Source organism: Castanea sativa, chromosome 10 (assembly GCF_040712315.1).
Source record: "Castanea sativa cultivar Marrone di Chiusa Pesio chromosome 10, ASM4071231v1".
Classification (NCBI taxonomy): domain Eukaryota; kingdom Viridiplantae; phylum Streptophyta; class Magnoliopsida; order Fagales; family Fagaceae; genus Castanea; species Castanea sativa.
Window position 1 is genome coordinate 19,960,146 of NC_134022.1, and position 18,687 is coordinate 19,978,832.

An 18,687-nucleotide genomic window follows, 5' to 3' on the forward strand; every position below is an offset into this window, starting at 1 on the left:
CTAACCCAATCCGAAAAATACTCGACCTGAACCCGATTTTTTGACCCAAAGCAAAAACAGGTTAACCAATGACTTGACCCGACTCACGATTCGAACCATTTTTTTAAAACTTTTTTTTTATTAAAAAAAATAGTAAAATTAAGAAAATTTTAGTTTAATTGTTTGTTGTGAGCTTTAAAGAAACAATTGATACATTTACATAACTGCATACAAATTAATTTAAAGATAAATGGCTGAGCATTCAGTAATGAGTAAAGATTTTTAGATATCAAATAACAAAGTACATGCCAAGATAATTTGGTTAAAGTAGAGTTAAAAACATAGATTTAAAATTGTATACATATGTGAGAAACATTCACAAATGTGAAAATAGTAAAGTCAAAATATCAAATTAGCATAAATTATGAATGCTTAGACCTATTATTTAACAATTTATGTTCAAAATAAACGACTTTTCAAAATAAATTATGATTTTTCTTAGAGTGTGTGTTGCTTAACAATGATATGATATGATATTCATAAAAGAGATGTATAAATAAGTAAGCAATCAAACTTTAACGTATATCTCAAATTGAAATAGAGTGTCAACTACAATTGATAATAGATTATAAAATTAATTTTTAAGATTGTAAATTTCTTCTATATTTTTATTCTTTATCGAATGAGTTATCTAATAAGTCATTTGTAGTTTTGTTTTATATTTTGGAATGTTGATATTGTGTAGAAATAAAACTTGTGTATTTGTTTTACTTATCTTTATGTTATTTTGTTTTAAATAGCAATATTAAGATTTGTATAATTTTAAAATAATTAAATAAGTATTAATAAGTTTAACTGAGTTTATTCTTGATATAAGTGGTGAATTTAAAATAATATATTTTACATCAAATAATTTATTACATAACTTTCCAAATGACAAATACATGTTTTCTTTATAAAAATAAAAAAAAAAATTCATGTAAAAAATACTGATCAACTCAACTCGACCCGTGTAATTAATCCGAACCTATTTTTAACTCACTTAAAATGACATGTTTTGACATGTGATCTGCATCCCGACTAACCCAACCGAACCACCAGTTTTGCCCTGTCACGTCCTCAGCATATTACTTAGAACATTACTGTAGATGTGACTCGCACAATATGCTTTCCTACCCGAGTAAAAACGTCAGGTATCTGGAACGTGTAAAGTATACAAACTTCCACAAATCATGGGCTAAAAAGATGTGCACTCTTTCATATCAACTTTACTTTTCACATCATAGCTTTAAAAAGATCCAAGCCAGAATGTCATATTCTCTCTCTGCACAGAAGCAATCTAATCTAAGCAGTAGTCTTTGGTCCATGGCCTACCCTTGCGTGCACATACACTTCCCTAAGGTCAGGTCCCACCAACCCTTGAGAGAGAGAAGTGAAAAGCAACACATGGTATAAAGAAAGAACACTAAAAATTAAAATCCAGAGGTGCTTCGTATCTTTGATAAGGTCAACTCATCAATTAAACTTTGATTAAAACTCGTGCGAAGCCAAACCAACCACATCTCAGGGTCTATCATCTATGGCTTGAGAGTGAGACACAAGTCTCTAGCCCCCAAAAGTTTGAATAAGAAAATGCCAGTGCACAATGGCGGGCAAAGAGACAAATGAAAAGCCAATCAAACCTGTTTGCTTCCAACTCCAACATCTCTACCCCCCTTCTTTATAGATATTTTAGTCTCTTCTTTAAGATTTTTATTGACTTTAGAATCTCAACGGTACCCCCACCCCCACCCCCACCCATTCATAACCCCACCCAATAACAAATCCGATAGAAACCAAAATAGCATATCAATCTTTAATATTAAAAAATTTGAATTTAAGTACATTGCTTTCTAAACAAATACAACATTATAATATGTACAAATCAGTATCACATAAGAGAAGGCCAATTATAAATTGAATTAGAACGCTTGGAACACCAATAGCCATAAGACAAACCAAGCATAATGGGTAGGCCCCCACTTGAAGACCCACTTTCAAAGTTCAAACTTTGAGCCATAGTAAAGCCCACCATACTTTTATCATTAAACAATTCCCACCTGCCATCTCATGCTATCAAATAAGTTTCATTGGTGGTGGTGAATTTCCACGTATAGTGTTTGTTGCCTTGACAGAACACTGACGTCCACTGAATCTTTATCCTCCAAAAACTCTTTCTTTCTTTTTTCCTTTTCTCACCTCTGTCACGTTTAAAGTTTTCAGCTCCTCAGAAAGCAACCCACATGCCCCTGAAGTCTCCCATACCCCATTCAAATTTCCAGGACATGATTAACAATATGCAGCATCAATTGGTTCAGGCAGAATGATAGTAGCACTGATTGAATTTAAGCAATTGGAGACCACAGCTTGAACAAAGTCGTGGGCCAACACTGCATATTTACATTGAGGCAGCCACCCTTTTCAATACAACCGTGCAGCGGAGTTTCCATTGTGCAGCTGCAGAGTATTATGGGCTTGTTGGAAGTGCTTCTGCAGTGGTGTTTGCAGCTTAGTTTTAATACTTGAGTTCAGACATGTGGCTGGGGCAAGTACTTAAGATTGAAGGCACATTCCTCCCACAAACAGGAGAGGATTTCTGGCCAGTTCCACCTGATGAATTCTCTGTTTGTTGCGACTGCAGTGTATTAGTTGATGAACCAACTTTGCCACCTGTGCTATTTGTTCTCAAGTTACCACCAGTAGATGGAGAACCAGAAGCTGAAGTAGATGAAGACCGGTTATTAGTGTGCATTTGTTGCCCTTGTGGTGATAAAGCTGGCTTGGAATTTCCTCCAAAAGATATCTGTGCAGGGCCTGAAGGAGCTCTCCCTGGTTGCTGGGATAAATAATTGAGGAATGGGGCATTGGATGCCACAGAAGATGCAGTGGGTGCTTGGGAAGACGGGTTTCTTCCTGCATTCTTTGACTGAGAAGATTGGACAGAGCTATTAGAATGAATTAGAGTTTGTGAAAAAACGGGTGGATTGGTTGGGAACTTGGCAACAATGGGAGAGGAAGATAAGCTGTTAGTTGTTGATGCTTTACTTCGAGCTGACAATGCTGGTTGCTGCTGTTGCATCACATGCTGCTTCTGCATTTGAAGCTGAAGCAGCTGCTGTTGTTGAGAATTGGAAGTATTACCAGCAGTGGGAGCATTTGTTGTTATTGTCGTTGAGGTGATGGAGCGAGAAGGCCAATTACCAGTGACAACAGGTGATGACATAAAGCTGAGTGTTCTAGCTGAATTATCAAAAACAAGGGTCTGCCCTGTAGTTGTTGAAGGCTTCCCCAAAGTGGCTTTCTTTGCATCATCTGAATTGATTGAATTAGCTCCACTTTTCCCCTCAGATACCTGGTGATTCTTTGGCTGTGCAGCTTGAGAAGCCTGTGAAACTTGGTAACCTTGCCGACCCATATCTGGGAGGCTTTGAAATATTACCGGATTTTGCGGCATTGATGAGAAGTTAAGGGTTGAAGCTGTTGTGTTCCCATTAAAGGCCGCAAAGGACATGCCAAATGCTGGAGAAGGGAAGAGCTCAACCACATTCTTTAAACCCTGCTGCTGTTTCTCACCATGATTTCCTCCACTACTTACGCCCAATGCTGCAGAGGGCATCAAAGTATAATTTAGGGGCTGACCTGGAACCGTGAAGTTCTGCGCATAAACACTTTTTTGGGTATGAGAAGCTCGACTATCAGCAACAGATTGAGTATTTTCCCGGGTCATCTCAGCCTCATTCTTGCGAGATTGATTGGATGGTGGCACATGCTGCTTAGATGGGGCCAAAAGATTATTGCCACTACCTTGGGCACCTCGTGGCTGCTTGTGGGATGATGATAAGCCACTTGATGTGCTCGTACTCTGATGAGTTGTTTGGGCCAGAGGCTGCAAGTGAGGCTGTTGCTGTTGAAGCTGAGACGGATGGAACATATGCGATGAATAGAAAGGCCCATTAAAGAAAGGCATAGTTTGAGCGGGATTGCTTCCTCTAAATGCTGTTGATGTTCCAACTGGAGTGGAAATAGGGACTGGGTACCCATTGTTCTGTAGTATTGCCATGTATGGAGCTTCATTGGCTGGAAAAGTTGGATAGTTAAAGCTCATTGCTGTTGCCACTGCTGGTAACACTGAAGAGCTCCCCAAAGGTCCAGAAGCACAGTTATTCCCCAGAGATCCGGCAGCTGTATTACTAGTCAAGGGAATATTCTTTGCTGAATTTGCATGTTTAGAGGACCCAGATTGATTAGCTCCTGCTGCTGCTACTGCTGGATGCTGACCCATAGAGAATATGAAAGCAGGGCCCGACTGTAATTCAAACAGATGAGAATGAATAACTCTCACCCATACATGTAGAACCAATGTGATAAATGAAAGCAATTCAAAGACAATACCAAAGACCAACCTAATAATTTAAATGCAAAGCAGAAGACTAAACCATACCATTAAGCTACCAGCAGGGGCAAGCTGTGGAGCTTGTTGAAGCACAACCTGCTTTCTCTGTGCTGTTTCTGTCAAGTTGGCAGCCTCACGACCCTTATCTTTCCCAGTATGCCCTGGAAAATTTGTTTCAGCCTGCCCTTTTTCCGGCACAGCATTAAGACTCTTTCCTGGAAAGCTTCCCTGAAATGGGTTTCCAAAAATCATTTTTTCAGCAGGGGGCATGGCATTGAGATTGTTCATCTTGGCCCCGCCTAGAGCAGCAGTACCAGCTGGCATTGGGCAAAAATTGCTCATCTTGGTATATTGCTGGTGCAAGCAAATGTTGCGAGCAATGAAATGATGGGTTGCACATCTATTTGGCCGAGGTTGGGAGAGAGAAAACTGCGGGGGCTGCACATTTCCAATTTTGCAAATTCAAATGCATTTCCTAATCAAACAATGAAAAACGACCATAAAAGGAACTACAGCGCAAAGAAATAACAAATGATACCTGTAATGGTGTGGCTGATGTGGTAATGCCATCCATTGGCACAACTGTCTGAAAGGGTGGCATGTATCTGCTAATAAAATTTGTTTTAAAATCTTTGCTACGGAGCAATATCTATTTCAAGAAAAAACATAACGAAGAGCAAAAACATGATAAGGTAAAATACCCCAGAGAAGGAAGACCACCCAGCCAGCCAGGAACAGCTATTGGAAAAGGCAGTGAATCCGATTGAGCTGTAAGATAAAGATTAATAAAAAAATTTCAATAAATTGATTCAAAAATCAAGTTAACAAATTTCTGAACCATCAAAATTTGACATAAAAAAAAAAAATGTAATGTAGGTTTACCAGTTTTCTCTACTTTAGGAATGCTAGCTTTAGCTTGCTGTTGTTGTTGTAACCTAGAGCTACGAACACTACCGCTATCTTGAGTTAGCTTCTCCAAATCAAGCTTAGGCAATTCACTCTTTTCTCCAATTGCCTCCACCTTGTTCTTTCTCCTATCTTCAGATTCTTCTATCACCATTTCCTTCTTTACAAATTTCTCTACCTTTTCTTCATCTTTAACCGGAGGTTTATGATCCGCTATCAAATCAATGAAGCTGACCACATCAGGAGACGAAGGCATAGGAGGCATAGCCTAATGAAAAATGCAACTCTTCTTCAGAAACAAAAACAAAAACAAAAATGACAGCAAAACAGTTATTGAAATCTAATCTTGGGGTTGTGTGATTGGTTTCTCACCATCAAATCGATCTCCAACTTCTCCTCTCGCTTGTTCTCAGCCTCCGGAACAGTCAGAACCCTGAAAAAACAGAACTCATGCAATCAAAATATGCCCAAAGGAAAAATCCAAAAACAAACGGAAAGCAAAATGTTCTTTTATTCTTTGATGGCTTACTCTTTTGTGGAATCTTGAACATCCTCAACAGCATTCAATTCATCACCGCCACAAGGAGTAGCTGATTCCTTCCTTGGCGACACACAGTCTCCGATTCCGGCTTCTTTATCCGACGATTTCAGATCCTCCTCCTCCTCCTCCTCCATTATCACTGTTATTGCAGCGTCCACCTCTTGCTGTGATTCCAATGACACACACTCTTTTGGTGAAGAAGAAGTTTCAGTCTTTTCAAGCTGTTCACTTTCGATTTCACTGTTCTCAACCGTACCCGAACTTTTCTCACCCTCCAATTTCCTCTTCTTTGTACCTACAATCACAAAACACCACCACCCCATAAATTAAAATTTATAAAATAAATAAATAAAAAAGTTTAAAAGTATGGCTGAAAAGGCTGAGTAAACTCAAAGACTCACATGTCTGAGTGGCCGTGGCGGTGGCTGCTACCGTAGACAACCCATTTATGTCATTCGGGTTCGCATTCGGGTCAAGCTCATGCGATGAGTTCCCACTACTTTTATTGCTCTGTGACTGTGACTGCTTCATTAATCCGTACAAAACCTCTGCAATTTCAATCTCAATATCTTCCTCAGAATTTGGTGGCTGAGCCTTCTACACCAATATCAGATTTTTATCAAAATTTATAGAAATATTTTCTAAAATTAAAAATAATAAAATCAAAGCAAAAACACAAAGCTTTACCAGCTCTTCTTTACCGCCATTTGCGCTAACCAAATTCTCGTGTGCTCTTTTTGCCGAAGCTGTTTTTTTTTTTTTTTTTATAAAAATAAATAAATAATCAGAATTTTCATTTTTTATTCCCAAATACAAATTTATGAACCGAAAACGATGAGGTGTTAGGGAGATTTAGATTTTTACAGGAGCGAGCTTTTCTCGGGACAGAAACGCCGATCATTTCATCGGCGACTTTCCAGTGCCTTGAGGATCTCGCCGGCCGGCGGTGGTTGTGGTCGTCGACGACGGTGGAGTATTCTTCGTCTTCTTCGTCTCCAACGCTCTCTTCCGTGCTTTCCTCTCCTTCTTCTCGTTTAGAACTGGTTCTCTTCCTCTTGCTCCGATTGTTCATCAGCGATTCTCGATCTCTCTTGCTCCGGAATTTCACCGCCTCTTGCAACTCCACCTGACCTTCCTCTGCAACAAAAAAGAAACGAAATTCACATACATACACACAAACACGCACATAAATTCGTAGCAATCTCGTATAAAGTACATACCAGGTGAGTCTCGGAGACTATTGCTTCTGTGACGTCGTTTCGGTTGTCCATTTCCGGTCGCCATGGATGATGATGATGGTCTTCTTGCTTCTCTGCTTCGTTCCATAAGTTTTTTCACTCTTCTCTCGTCAAATCAAACTCACTCAACAGCTCAATTCCGGCGAACATCGATTCCTCGCCGGAGAAAACTACCAACAAAAGCTTCCAGATTCTCCCAATTTTCCACCGCAAAAATCACCGATTCAGATTTCAGACTCTCGCAAAAGCCAAGAAAAACACACAGTGAAAAAAATAATAATAAAGAGTTTCAGACCCTCTCTCTCTCTCTCTATCTCTATCTCTATCTCACGCAGAGTTTGCTTTCTCTTTCTCCCCTGCTGTGCTTTTTGTGCTCAAAGCCTCATCGCTCTCTCTCTGACCCACTGATTTTGTCATTCTCGCGCAAAAGCAAAGTGTAGAAATCACCGGCTCTGATTTCATGGTGACGATATTGATGCGATTTTGTCCGTTTGATTAAAATTAGATCAAACGCTTGAGATCAGCCAATGCCAACATGGCAGAGACGTCTTTTTCTAATAGAATATAGGCAGTGCGCACTCAATAGCCACGTGTCACTTTCCTTAAATTTATATCTTCTCAGTTCTCTACCCTTTCTTCTTCTTCTTCTTCTTCTTCTTTGATTTTATTATATTTCGGGTTCGTTGTTCTCTATTGCACGCGCCGTACGCGCGTGATATAAAATATCAATCCGAAGCCGTGGAAGGATATTAGGCCAGGTCGGTTCTAGTCAACAAGTTGATCTAGACTTGTCGTTCTCTGATTGGCTGTAACTAATATGAAATAAATATCTTCTCTGCCACGTGGATTTGGCAGTAACTTGGGAATAGGTACAATTCGGTAATTAAAAACGCTAGATTTTTTTTTTTTTTTTTTTTAAGAAGATTACAAATCTTAAAGGTAGCTGTCCACGAAAAATCGGTACCCGACCCACCCGCAAAAACCATCTGATTCGGCCCGAGAACCGGCCAACTCGATGCTAGTGACGATCGATGGCAGGTCTCTGCCTCCAAAACTCGTAAACGGCGGGTTGGTTGGTAGGTTTTCTCCGCCAAAATTCGAAAAACCCGAACCGATTAGCGAAAAATTCTAGATTCCGGCAAGCAAAACCCAGATTTCAGCAATAAATTTCTAAATCTTGGCGAAATAATCCAGATTCAGGTGATATTTCATGTAGATCTGACGCAATTTCGACCGAATCTAGCAAAATCTCATCGAATCTGGTGAGATTACCGCCGAATGTGGCGAAATCTCATAGATTCCAATGAGATTTTCACCAGATCTGGGTTTTTCTCGTAGTTTCCTCACTGTTTTCTTAGAGTTATGACGCCGACTGATTCGTCTGCCACCCGTTGAAATCTGATCCGGACCGACCCGTTTACTCTGGCAGTCAACAACGGATGAGTTTTTTCAAAACCTAATTCCGTTGGGTCGGTTCCAGGTTGGGCACAAACCCGACCCATGGACAGCCCTACTTAAAGGATAGGTTATTATTTGTCGGTACTAGCAAGTAAAAAGTAATCTATACTACTATTTAAGGACTTTCTCTGTTTGGGTTACTTATTTGTTTAGTTCAAAAATGTCTCAACATCTTTATGTTTAAATAGAGACAAAACTAAAACACAATCTGGTAAAAATACAACTCTAACTCCCATTAAAATATTACTTAAAAAATAATGTTACTTTCTTGTTAATTTTCAAATTTCTTTATCCACTTATAAATTAGATTCTCAAAATACAAATTTTATATATAATAAAAACACAGATTCTTTTTTTTACTACAAAATAGGACCACTAAAAAAAAAGCCTCGCGCGTGTATGATGAGGCTAGTATTTGTTCATTATTACATGATTTGTTGTGGAGTTGAAGTTAACTCAACTAATTTTAATAACTTGTAACAATCGAATACTTAGAATTTGTTATGAAAATATTATAGACGTAACAGTTTCATTTTTTTTAATAGAAAAACACTAATTATGTTGTAATCCTAACTAACTAAAATTATGCTTTGAAAATACGGTTTTCAATGTTATGATCATCAAATGATAAAATTAATAAAATACGATTTCTATGTTATAATTATAAAATAATAAAACTAATACTAGTCTCATCACACGTGCTTCGTGCGTGTAATGAGATTTTTTTTTTAGAGCAACAAAAAAAAACTCTTGTGTTTTTATTTTATATTTATAATTTTTATTTTGAAAATCTAAAATATAAGTAGATAACGCAATTTGAAAATCAATGGAGGAGTGACCATTTTTTTTAGGCAATGTTTTAGTAGGAGTTAAAGTTGTATTTTTACCGGATTGTCCTTTAGTTTTATCTTTACTTAAACATAGAGATATATGAGCATTTTAGAACCATGAAAATAAGGAATCCAAACAGAGAAAACTCCCTTTAAATAATAATATAAAAAGTACGATTTGAATGTTATAATTATAAAATGATAAAATTAATAATATAAAATACGATTTCAATTTCATAATCATACAATGAATAAAATTGTTGTTGTTGCTTTTTTTTTGGGCTGAATTGGGATCATAGGTAAATGAAAAGTAAAATTGTATTTGAAAACATGAATCCAGCTGTGTCCATACTCCAAATACACAGCGATAAAGATAAACTATCAACCCTCGGTTAATAAATTCAATTGAATAAAGGAGTAATATACAGAGTCCACAAAAGGTGTATAGATTTAATTAATCAAGTGGGGGACATGGGTTTCCAAAATGACAGCTCAGACCGGTCAAATTCATTATTATTATTATTTAATTCGAGTATCTAACGTGGGACCCTGAGAATAAACGCAGGGACGAGATTTGTTACTTTTTAAGACGAAGGAGCTCTATCAGCCGTTGGATTAGAATCCGTCGTGGCGTTCACTTTTAGTTTGACGAGACATCAAACCCTGTGGGGTCGATCATTAAAAAAAAAATGAAGAAGCAATCCTACGTAGCACACCAACTAACTGCCTCGTTCTTCCAAAAACAAACTCCAGATCTCAGCCGTACATGAAATCAAAATCTAATCATCATATGGTCGTCGCGTATTAGGCCAGCATAGTACAGTAGAAGTTAGATAGGAAAGTGGGCCCGAGCGAGCTCAGAAAATTTTTGAAGGCGATCCTTCAAAAATCAAAAGACGCACTCGCGAGCTTATTGGTTAGTTGGCTGGGTGAGCGAGTGTTGTATTTGTGGCAAAGGATGAAGAGTAGGGACAGGGTGTGGTGGAGTTCACATGAAGAATAATAAGGAGGAGCTGCCACGTGGAGGATAAGCCACGATCCAACTATCACAGGCACAAGCACAAGCATAAGTAGAATAGAATTCGAGTTCATTATCAGAAGTTCCCATTTATTCTTCACCAGCTATTTGATTAACTTTATTAATAACATATTTTCTATTCATGTGATTGGATTATAAATGTGATTAGCCATCTCATGTTAGCAATGGACTCCCTTAGCTAATTCGCAACTTCTATTAGAACATCCACTTTGGAGGGACTATTTTTTTAGCTATTTAGCATCACAGAAAAACTAATTTATTTATTTTACTTATTTATTTTACTAAATATCCAGCATTAGTAGATCTATTTGAGCTTTCAACACAATAAAATTATATAAACATCACAATAAAATAATATATTTACTACAATAGCAATATGAACAGACAAATAATAAAACAATATATAAGAAAAGAAAAAAATACAAGAATAAAATAACAGTGTGAACACACAAACAATAATATGCTATATAAAAAAAATGAGTGAAAGAAGTGTGTACGCAAACAATAGCAGTGTGAACGTAGAAGAAGATAAATAAGAATAAAAGAAAGAATAAAAATGAGTAAAATAATAGAAAATAGTGTGAACACACAAATAAATAAAAATTTACCTTTCAGCTACTGTGCGCACTGTAGTTATGGAGTCAAAAAATATAGTTTTGGCTCTATTATTGTAGGACACATTTTGATATTTTGTGGTGCTAAGAAATAGCAATATACTTATTTAGCACCATTAATGTGGAAGCTCTTATGTCCTGCTAAGGAATCATAAATAATAATAAATAAATAAAAATTACTGCATAGATCGGTAAGAAAGAAAGGTGTCTAGATGAAGAAATTTATTGGTGCATTATTTTTCACTTATGTTTAGTCTAATTTAAAGAAAGATTTGAAAGCACCGCTCCTTGAACTTTTAATTGGAAGGAAACTTGGTTATTTGACCCATATATATCATGATCTTTTGGTGTAGGTTACAACTTGCAACAGAGATTTTTACCAGAAACGACAAAAGCTATAAAAGAGTAATCATTTTTAAAATGTTTAAGGTTGAAAACTGCTTCTTAGAGTGGTAGTGAGATCTTGTCGTGAGGTTAGGTAGAGTGGGATAAGAGAGAGAGAGAGCGAGAGAGAGATGACATTGCACTTGGACTAAGCTTTCTCTATTAATTGCCATGACTACATTTTGATAGGCATGAAAATATTTTTTTCCTTTCCTGATAGCGTACTTTTTTTATAATAATAATGATAATTATTATTGAAGTGCGGTAATGCACATGAATGTCACCTTCAAAATATATTACAAAGAATCTTTAAAAAAAAATTCATCAAAAAAGAACCTTTAAAAAAAATGGTTTAATTATAAAATTAGGTAGATGAAACAAGAAAGAGGAACACGGGGATTTTTAAATAAAAATATATATATATATATATATATATATTATTTCTCACAATCCATAATTTGTTTAATGTTAATGTTAAACCTAGTCAAGTTCTATTTCCAAAATCAAACTTTCACAAATGTTCGGGAACCATTCCAACTCAATTGTATTGGAAATGCCGATATAGTACCCTATTGTTATTACTATAAAATTAATCATTTTGCAAATAAGTAGCTTAAATGCTTATTGTAATATTTAAATCATCCTATTAACAGTATTATTTTTATTGTTTAAAACTTTATCAATTTTCACAACTTGTTAAATTGATAAATTAGGATGGTTAGATTATAAGTCTAACACCACTTTTACATATACTCGTCTCACCATTTTTATTACCCACAAATTATAGCTTTTAAATTCATAAGTTTTGAAAAAGTTATATCTATAAAATGTTTTTTTATTACGTGTATAAAAATTTTCATGTATGTTTAAAGGAGCCAAGGTATTTTTGAACGGGGACATAGGAGACTTCTCGTATGCATATTTATTTAGGTCGTAGATGTAATATAAACTATAAAGAGGAGCTTTCTAAGTGCAATAGTGCATGCGAAGGAAAGTCAGTCTTGGATAGTACAAATATGCCCCCATGCATCGAGGAATGTAAATCATTGTAAAAAGAATAGTTCTCCATGCTTAGAGCATCAGCATTGAATGTGGGAAATCTCAAATGCATGCCAAATTCCAAACTTTTTTACAATTGAGCCCAAAAAACGTCTACAATAAAAGTTGTAAAATACAATAATGGTAAAAAAAATACCATTGAGCTACAGTGCGATTCTAAATGTAGAATCGCACTATAACTCAATAGTATAAAAAAATTATTTTTTATTCGGTCCATGTCTTCTCTCCACATAACCTGCTCTCTCTTCTTTCTTTATTTCTATCTTTCTCTCTTTCTCTCTTTCTTTCTACTCTCTCTTCTTCCTCCTCTCTCTTCTTCATAGAAAATATTGTTCCGATGGGTTTTGGTTTGATGATGGATTTTGGTTTGCTCGGTATGTGATCGGCGTTGTGATTGGCGTTACTGGTTCCGATGGGTTTTGGATTGGCGATGGTTTTTTTTTTTTTTTTTTTTTTTTTTTCTCTCTCTCTGGGTTTGCTAGTATGTGATCAGCGTTGCTGGTTCTGATGGGTTTTGGTTTGATGATGGATTTTGGTTTGCTGGTATGTGATCGGCGTTGCTGGTTCCGATGGGTTTTGGTTTGACGATGGTTTTTTTTTTTTTCTGGGTTTGCTGGTATGTGATCGGCGTTGTGGTGGCTGTTCTGTTGTGATCGGCATGATGGTTTTTTTTTATTAGTTTCGCCGATTTGGTTTGATATGGATGAATGATGATGGAGGAAGAGTCTGAAGAGGCGGGATGAATCTGGAAGAGGATAAAGTTGAGAAAAAACAAAACAGCAAAAAATATATTTTATTGCAAAAATATATTATTTTAACGAGTAGGATAGAAAAATAAAAGTTTTGATGTTAGGTGTTTTGAAAAATGGTATTGTATAATTGATAAAGTAGATTTTTGATGGTAAAATAGAATAGAATTAAGAAAAATGAATGCGAATGCTCTTACAAAGATACCTTGTTTCGGGTTAGATGGCTTTCTCAATTATAAAGTCTTTGAATAATATTCTGTAATCCTTTGGAACCAGAAAAGGGGGCTTATAAAAAAACATTATTTTAAGCAACAAAGATGCAAATGAAAGCAAGCAATATTTTACTAAAAAGAAGTACATGTACACATTATCCGTTATATTTTAAAAATGGCTGTACAGAGTATTCTTTTGAATTCTAAACTAATCCATTTTTTTTTTCATTAAAAAAGTGATAAAAGCATGCTCATTTGTCTTTCCAACACTATTATATGAGTATTAAAACCAAGGAAGGAATCCATTTTCTCTTCCACTTGCCCAATTCTACAATAATAATAGATATTCCCCGAATTTTTTAATTAAATAAACAAGATAATGTGCACCTTCATCAACTTTAATAATTAATTTTATAGAATCAACAACCAAAGAACTTAAAATTAGTAAATTATGGTGTTAACCCGCCTAGATGTGATCATTTTCGTGTGGGGACGACTACTTTAATTTAGTTAAAGCTTATTGTATTTTGACCTAAGCTTAGTTTTCTATATCTTTTGTGTACTTTTTTTGGTTTGGGTCTATATTTTAATGCACAAGCACAACTAAAACATTATAATATGAGGTGGGTTAAGACAAGCTCATATGTGCCACTTTATTATTATAGAAATCCAAATAATTATTTAATTAATTCATCGGATCCAGCTTGTTTTTAATTATAAGTTTTTAAGCATATACAAAATTAGAAATAATATTTTTGTCTCAATAGATTTGTCACGTTGGCAAGCATTTTGTTGTTCTATATGGGAGCGGCACTCTCGAGGGCTTTCAGGAATGTGAGCTCGTCTCATTGCTAATCGTGGAGGTCACCATAATCAACAAACATACAAAATTATTATTAGTTTATTTATTTAATTGTTTTTTTGTTTGTTTGTTCTATTTGATTTTGGTTTTTTAATTGGCTAGGATTAGAGGAACTTATTTTAATATTTTCTGCAACTTGTAATGAGGGACTCTAGACTAATATTCAACCTCAAACGTTAGGTTTCTGACTTCATTTGTTTTCTAAAATATTTGTTTACCTTTTCATGGAAGTAAACAACTCTTTGTTAATATAAGAAAGACTAGGAATTTTTTATTTTTTTTTAAAATTAGATTTGTGGTCATTGGTCCCCAGAGACGTATGGAAATATTCAATAACAAAAAATTCATATCCAAGATCAAGCAAAGTGAAATTCACTTTCAAAAAGTTTATTCTTTAAGGTTTATTTTTATGATTACATGCATGTTCAAGAATGATCAGGATAAGGAGTGGTATCAAGTAAAGAATTAGGGAAGAAAGAAAGTGAGAGAAGTTTAATCTCTAATTTGGTGCTTTGAGCCAGTTGAACTGGTGCACTAAGCCCCTTTTGAGATCTGACCTCATACATGACCCTCATGGATTTGTTATTGTTTTTGGATGAATACTACCCATTGTCACAAAACTTTGATTTTATCTACAATTATTGGATTGTTATGCATGGAAAAATATAGATACATATACTTATGTGTTGTATATTTAGTTTCTCAATTAGTTTAAACTAAGTTTCTCAATTAAGTTTAAATTAGTTTAGAATTTTGTGTATATGACACAAAACAATTAAAAAAAACACATGCACACCGTGTATATATAAGTTTTTATTTAATAAATAACGATTTTTCATAATATTATATGGATTGTTATGTACGAAAAAAATATTGATATAGATACTTACATGTTGTATCTTAAGTTCCTCAATTAAATTTAAGGGGTAATTACAATAAATCCACTTGTGGTTTGGTATAAAATCACTTTGCCTACCCATTGTTTAACTTTACTCACCTAAGGTTCGTTCCATAGGACTTTGTAACCCACCTCTAGGGGTGTCCACGAGTCGGGCCGGGTCGAGTTTGTGCCCAACCCGGACCTGACCCGAATTATTCGGGTGGAGGAAAATGTGGCCCAAAATCGACCCGGAGATTTGGTTGGATTTTTTAGTTCGGGTCTCGTTGGGTCGGTATTGAGTTTATCACCGGGGATGAAATTTGGCCGAATTTGTCGAGATCTGGCCGGATCCATTGAGGTAGGGATCGGATCCGTTGAGATAGGGACCAGATTTCATTGGATAATGGCGAGATCTCGCCGGATCTCGAAGGATCTGGACCAAATCTCTACGAGATCTCACCGAAGTTGGTCCGAAATTCGTAAAAACTCGCCGGAAAGGATGAAGGCTTGATTTAGGTTGGGTGTCACGGGTTTTGAAACAGAAAACCGACAACCGACCCATGTGGGGTCTGGTTAGAGAGCTCGGAACCCGCATCCGACCGCCAGAGTCATCGGATCGGGTGGCGGCAGGTCGGACGCGGGCGAGTTGGCCAGGTTGAGTGGGTTCACGGGCGGGTCGGCCGGGTTGAGTGGGTTCACGGGCCGGTTGGACAGTCCTACCCACCTCTGTTAAAAATAAGGACAAATACGTATTTTTACTCCATTTTTATGTTTCTCTCATTCCAAAACAAAAAATAATATAAAGACAAGATAAAACATGATAAAAAAAAAATGTTTTGTAAAAGTTAATATTTGGAACCTAACAACATAACAAAAATTACAAGAATGTGACAAAATCAAACAAAAATCAAGCATTTAGAAATGGCAACACTACAAAACTGAATCAAACCCAAACCAAAAAATTGGACCTTCAACTGCAGTGACCCAATCCTTGAAATCAAACCCAAAAATAATCCAAGCACCACCTCCGATTTACTAATGTGACTGTGATGTTCATGGTGGGATTTTCTGGGTTTTGGCGTGATTTTACATTGAGGTTTAAAGAATAATTTTTTGTGTTTTGATTGAAAGTTCAATTAGCATATAAAATACTAATGAATGTTTAGACCCCCAATTACAAAATAACTAACACAAGCTTATATTCAAATAATGTATGTGCGGAATATGAAATATAAGCAATACCCAATTTGGCAAACTACTTTAACACATAATTAATCACAAACACAACAACAATCAATGGTTAAAGAGTAAGGGAAGAGATATGCAAACACAAGGATAACACGGCGATGTGTTATCGAAGAAGAAACCGAAGAACTCAGCGAAAAACCTCTTTGCCGCCCTCCAAGCGGTCAAATGTTCCACTAAAGAATAAAAATGGGATACATGAATAGCAATAGACCCTCCAAGCCTAATCTACCCAATGCACCTAAGCCCTCCAAGCTTCTTGCTCCAACTGGGTTACGCCGAACCTTGTCTTCTCTAACTTACCGGATCTCGTAATAAGCTTCGTATTGCATCCGCCATCCTTGGCATCTTCCAATGCTTCCCAAGTTCCAAAAACACTTTCAACACTTTGAATGGGTGTGGGTAGTGCTTGAGTATAAATCTCCTATTAATGGGTATAACAATGGGAGAGGGAAGGAGAAAAGACTACAAAAATTTTCTCTCTAAGAATGAGTAGCTCTTTCTCTAATAAGGTGGGTCTATTGTAGAAACCTTTCTTAGGGTTTTTCTCTCAATAGGCTCCTCTTTGCGCCCATTACATTTCGTGGGTATAAGGGTATTTATAGTAGGGTATGAGAGGAATGTGAAAAGTCATTTTTCTGCAAAACATGGCATTCTAGCGACTCGGCCTCGCGACTGGAACGAGTCGCAAGTTAACTACCAGGCCAAATTGTACTTTTTGTCCTGTGGTGCTCCAGTTGTCGTGACTCTTCAACTTCCTACATGCTTTACACGTGTGCCACTTTGGTGACTTACCAGTCGTAAGTCAGTCGCGAGATCCAGTCGCAAAACTCCTCTTGAATGCACACAACTTGAGTTTCTTCACACTCTCTCACATACAACCCTTACATTATATCCATCTAAATACAGAATTTCTATATGCTGAATTATAAGCAAATTTGACATGAAATAAAGCCAACACATGGTTGATTAAATTCAACCTAACATGATTCATTTCGGTGGGAATTTATGGGCTAAAATAGAGAGTAAAGCATCAGAAAACATAGGAAAATAGATTGAAAATGAAAATATGAAGAAACCACAGCAGTAAAGAATACATGGATTAACATGTAAATATAACCCAATGGAGTTCCAATTGAATGGTTCATAAATCAAAGCCAAAGAAATTTAGCCAATCTAGCCGAGAATATCCCAGCACAGATGGCAAAGGAAGATAAAAAGTCATAAAACACGTTGCAAACCACGAAACAATTGACAGCACACCAGTAACCACTAAAACAATTATAGAAGTAAAGCTTTAGGAGAAGTAAAGCTTTTCAGGTTACCACTAAATCTCTTTTATCTTAATTCATCTAAAGGCTTTGTCGATATTATCGCACCTAGAGCTAATCTAGTAAATATTTTTTAACAAAAGCACTTTTTTATCTTGATTTTTCTTGTCTATATATATATATATATATATATTTAGGAGGAGAGAGACATAAAAATAGAGCAAAAACATGTATTTACCCATATATGAAGAGTGACACTAAATCAAGTGAGTAAAGTAACACTTTCGAAATCACAAGTAGGCAAAGTAATTTCGGATTAAACCACACATGGTTTTACTCTAATTACCCATAAATTTAAATTAGTTTAGAAGTTCATGTATATCCACGGAACAATTAAACAAAACACATGCACACCATATATATAAGTTTTTATTTAATAAATAATGATTGTTCATAATACTATGAAAAACTAGCTTGAACCCATGCATATGCATAGATGTATTTAAAAATAAACACATTTTTATCATAAAAATATAAATAATTAGTCGAGTTATTAGAAAAAGTAAATGTAATTAGTTGCATGTTAAATTTTTTGCCTAAGTTTAATACTACTCATGATTTTTTTCTAATTTTGTTTTTTTTTTTTTATAAGATAGAACTTGTGGTAATTTTTGTTTAGTAGATATATAATTGAATTTTTATTTTTATTTTATAGTTCATTAATATTGGACTCTTAGTATTTTGCACTTATTAACTCACTTGACACAAATATCAAAAATTTAAGTGGACACATAACACAAAATTAGCCCACAATTGAAATCTAATTTCAATTCTAATTGAATTTTCTCTTTAACTTTGACTTTAAATATATATATATATATATATATATATATATATATATATATATATATATATATATATATATACTAGCTTGTAATCCATGCATACACATTGATCCATTTAAAATTAAACACATTTTTTTTATCAT

At 35.6% G+C, this 18,687-nt stretch overlaps 1 protein-coding gene across 2 annotated transcripts; it reads right to left on the bottom strand.

Moving 5' to 3' along the window:
* Positions 1 to 1,810: 1,810 nt before the first annotated feature.
* On the bottom strand, positions 1,811 to 7,486 carry LOC142613078 (protein TIME FOR COFFEE). 2 transcript variants are annotated; one of them, XM_075785268.1, is made up of 11 exons: positions 7,079 to 7,486; positions 6,723 to 6,995; positions 6,546 to 6,604; positions 6,260 to 6,452; positions 5,847 to 6,153; positions 5,690 to 5,750; positions 5,294 to 5,585; positions 5,113 to 5,179; positions 4,950 to 5,016; positions 4,460 to 4,849; positions 1,811 to 4,324 (listed from the first exon to the last, which is right to left on the bottom strand). In XM_075785268.1, the coding sequence occupies exons 1-11, from the start codon at positions 7,182 to 7,184 to the stop codon at positions 2,534 to 2,536; spliced, it is 3,606 nt and encodes a 1,201-aa protein (XP_075641383.1). In that variant the 5' UTR covers positions 7,185 to 7,486; the 3' UTR covers positions 1,811 to 2,533. The 2 variants fall into 2 exon arrangements, with proteins under 2 accessions (XP_075641383.1, XP_075641382.1); XM_075785267.1 differs by having other exon boundaries at positions 6,260 to 6,455.
* Positions 7,487 to 18,687: the final 11,201 nt, after the last annotated feature.

Excerpts from the sequence above, each read along its gene's own strand:
- LOC142613078 (XM_075785267.1), bottom strand. The coding sequence starts at position 7,184 with ATGGAACGAAGCAGAGAAGCAAGAAGACCATCATCATCATCCATGGCG. Across the intron at positions 6,456-6,545 it reads ATGGCGGTAAAGAAGAGCTG|AAGGCTCAGCCACCAAATTC; the intron begins GTAAAGCTTTGT and ends ATATTGGTGTAG. Across the intron at positions 5,180-5,293 it reads TCCTAAAGTAGAGAAAACTG|CTCAATCGGATTCACTGCCT; the intron begins GTAAACCTACAT and ends TTTATCTTACAG.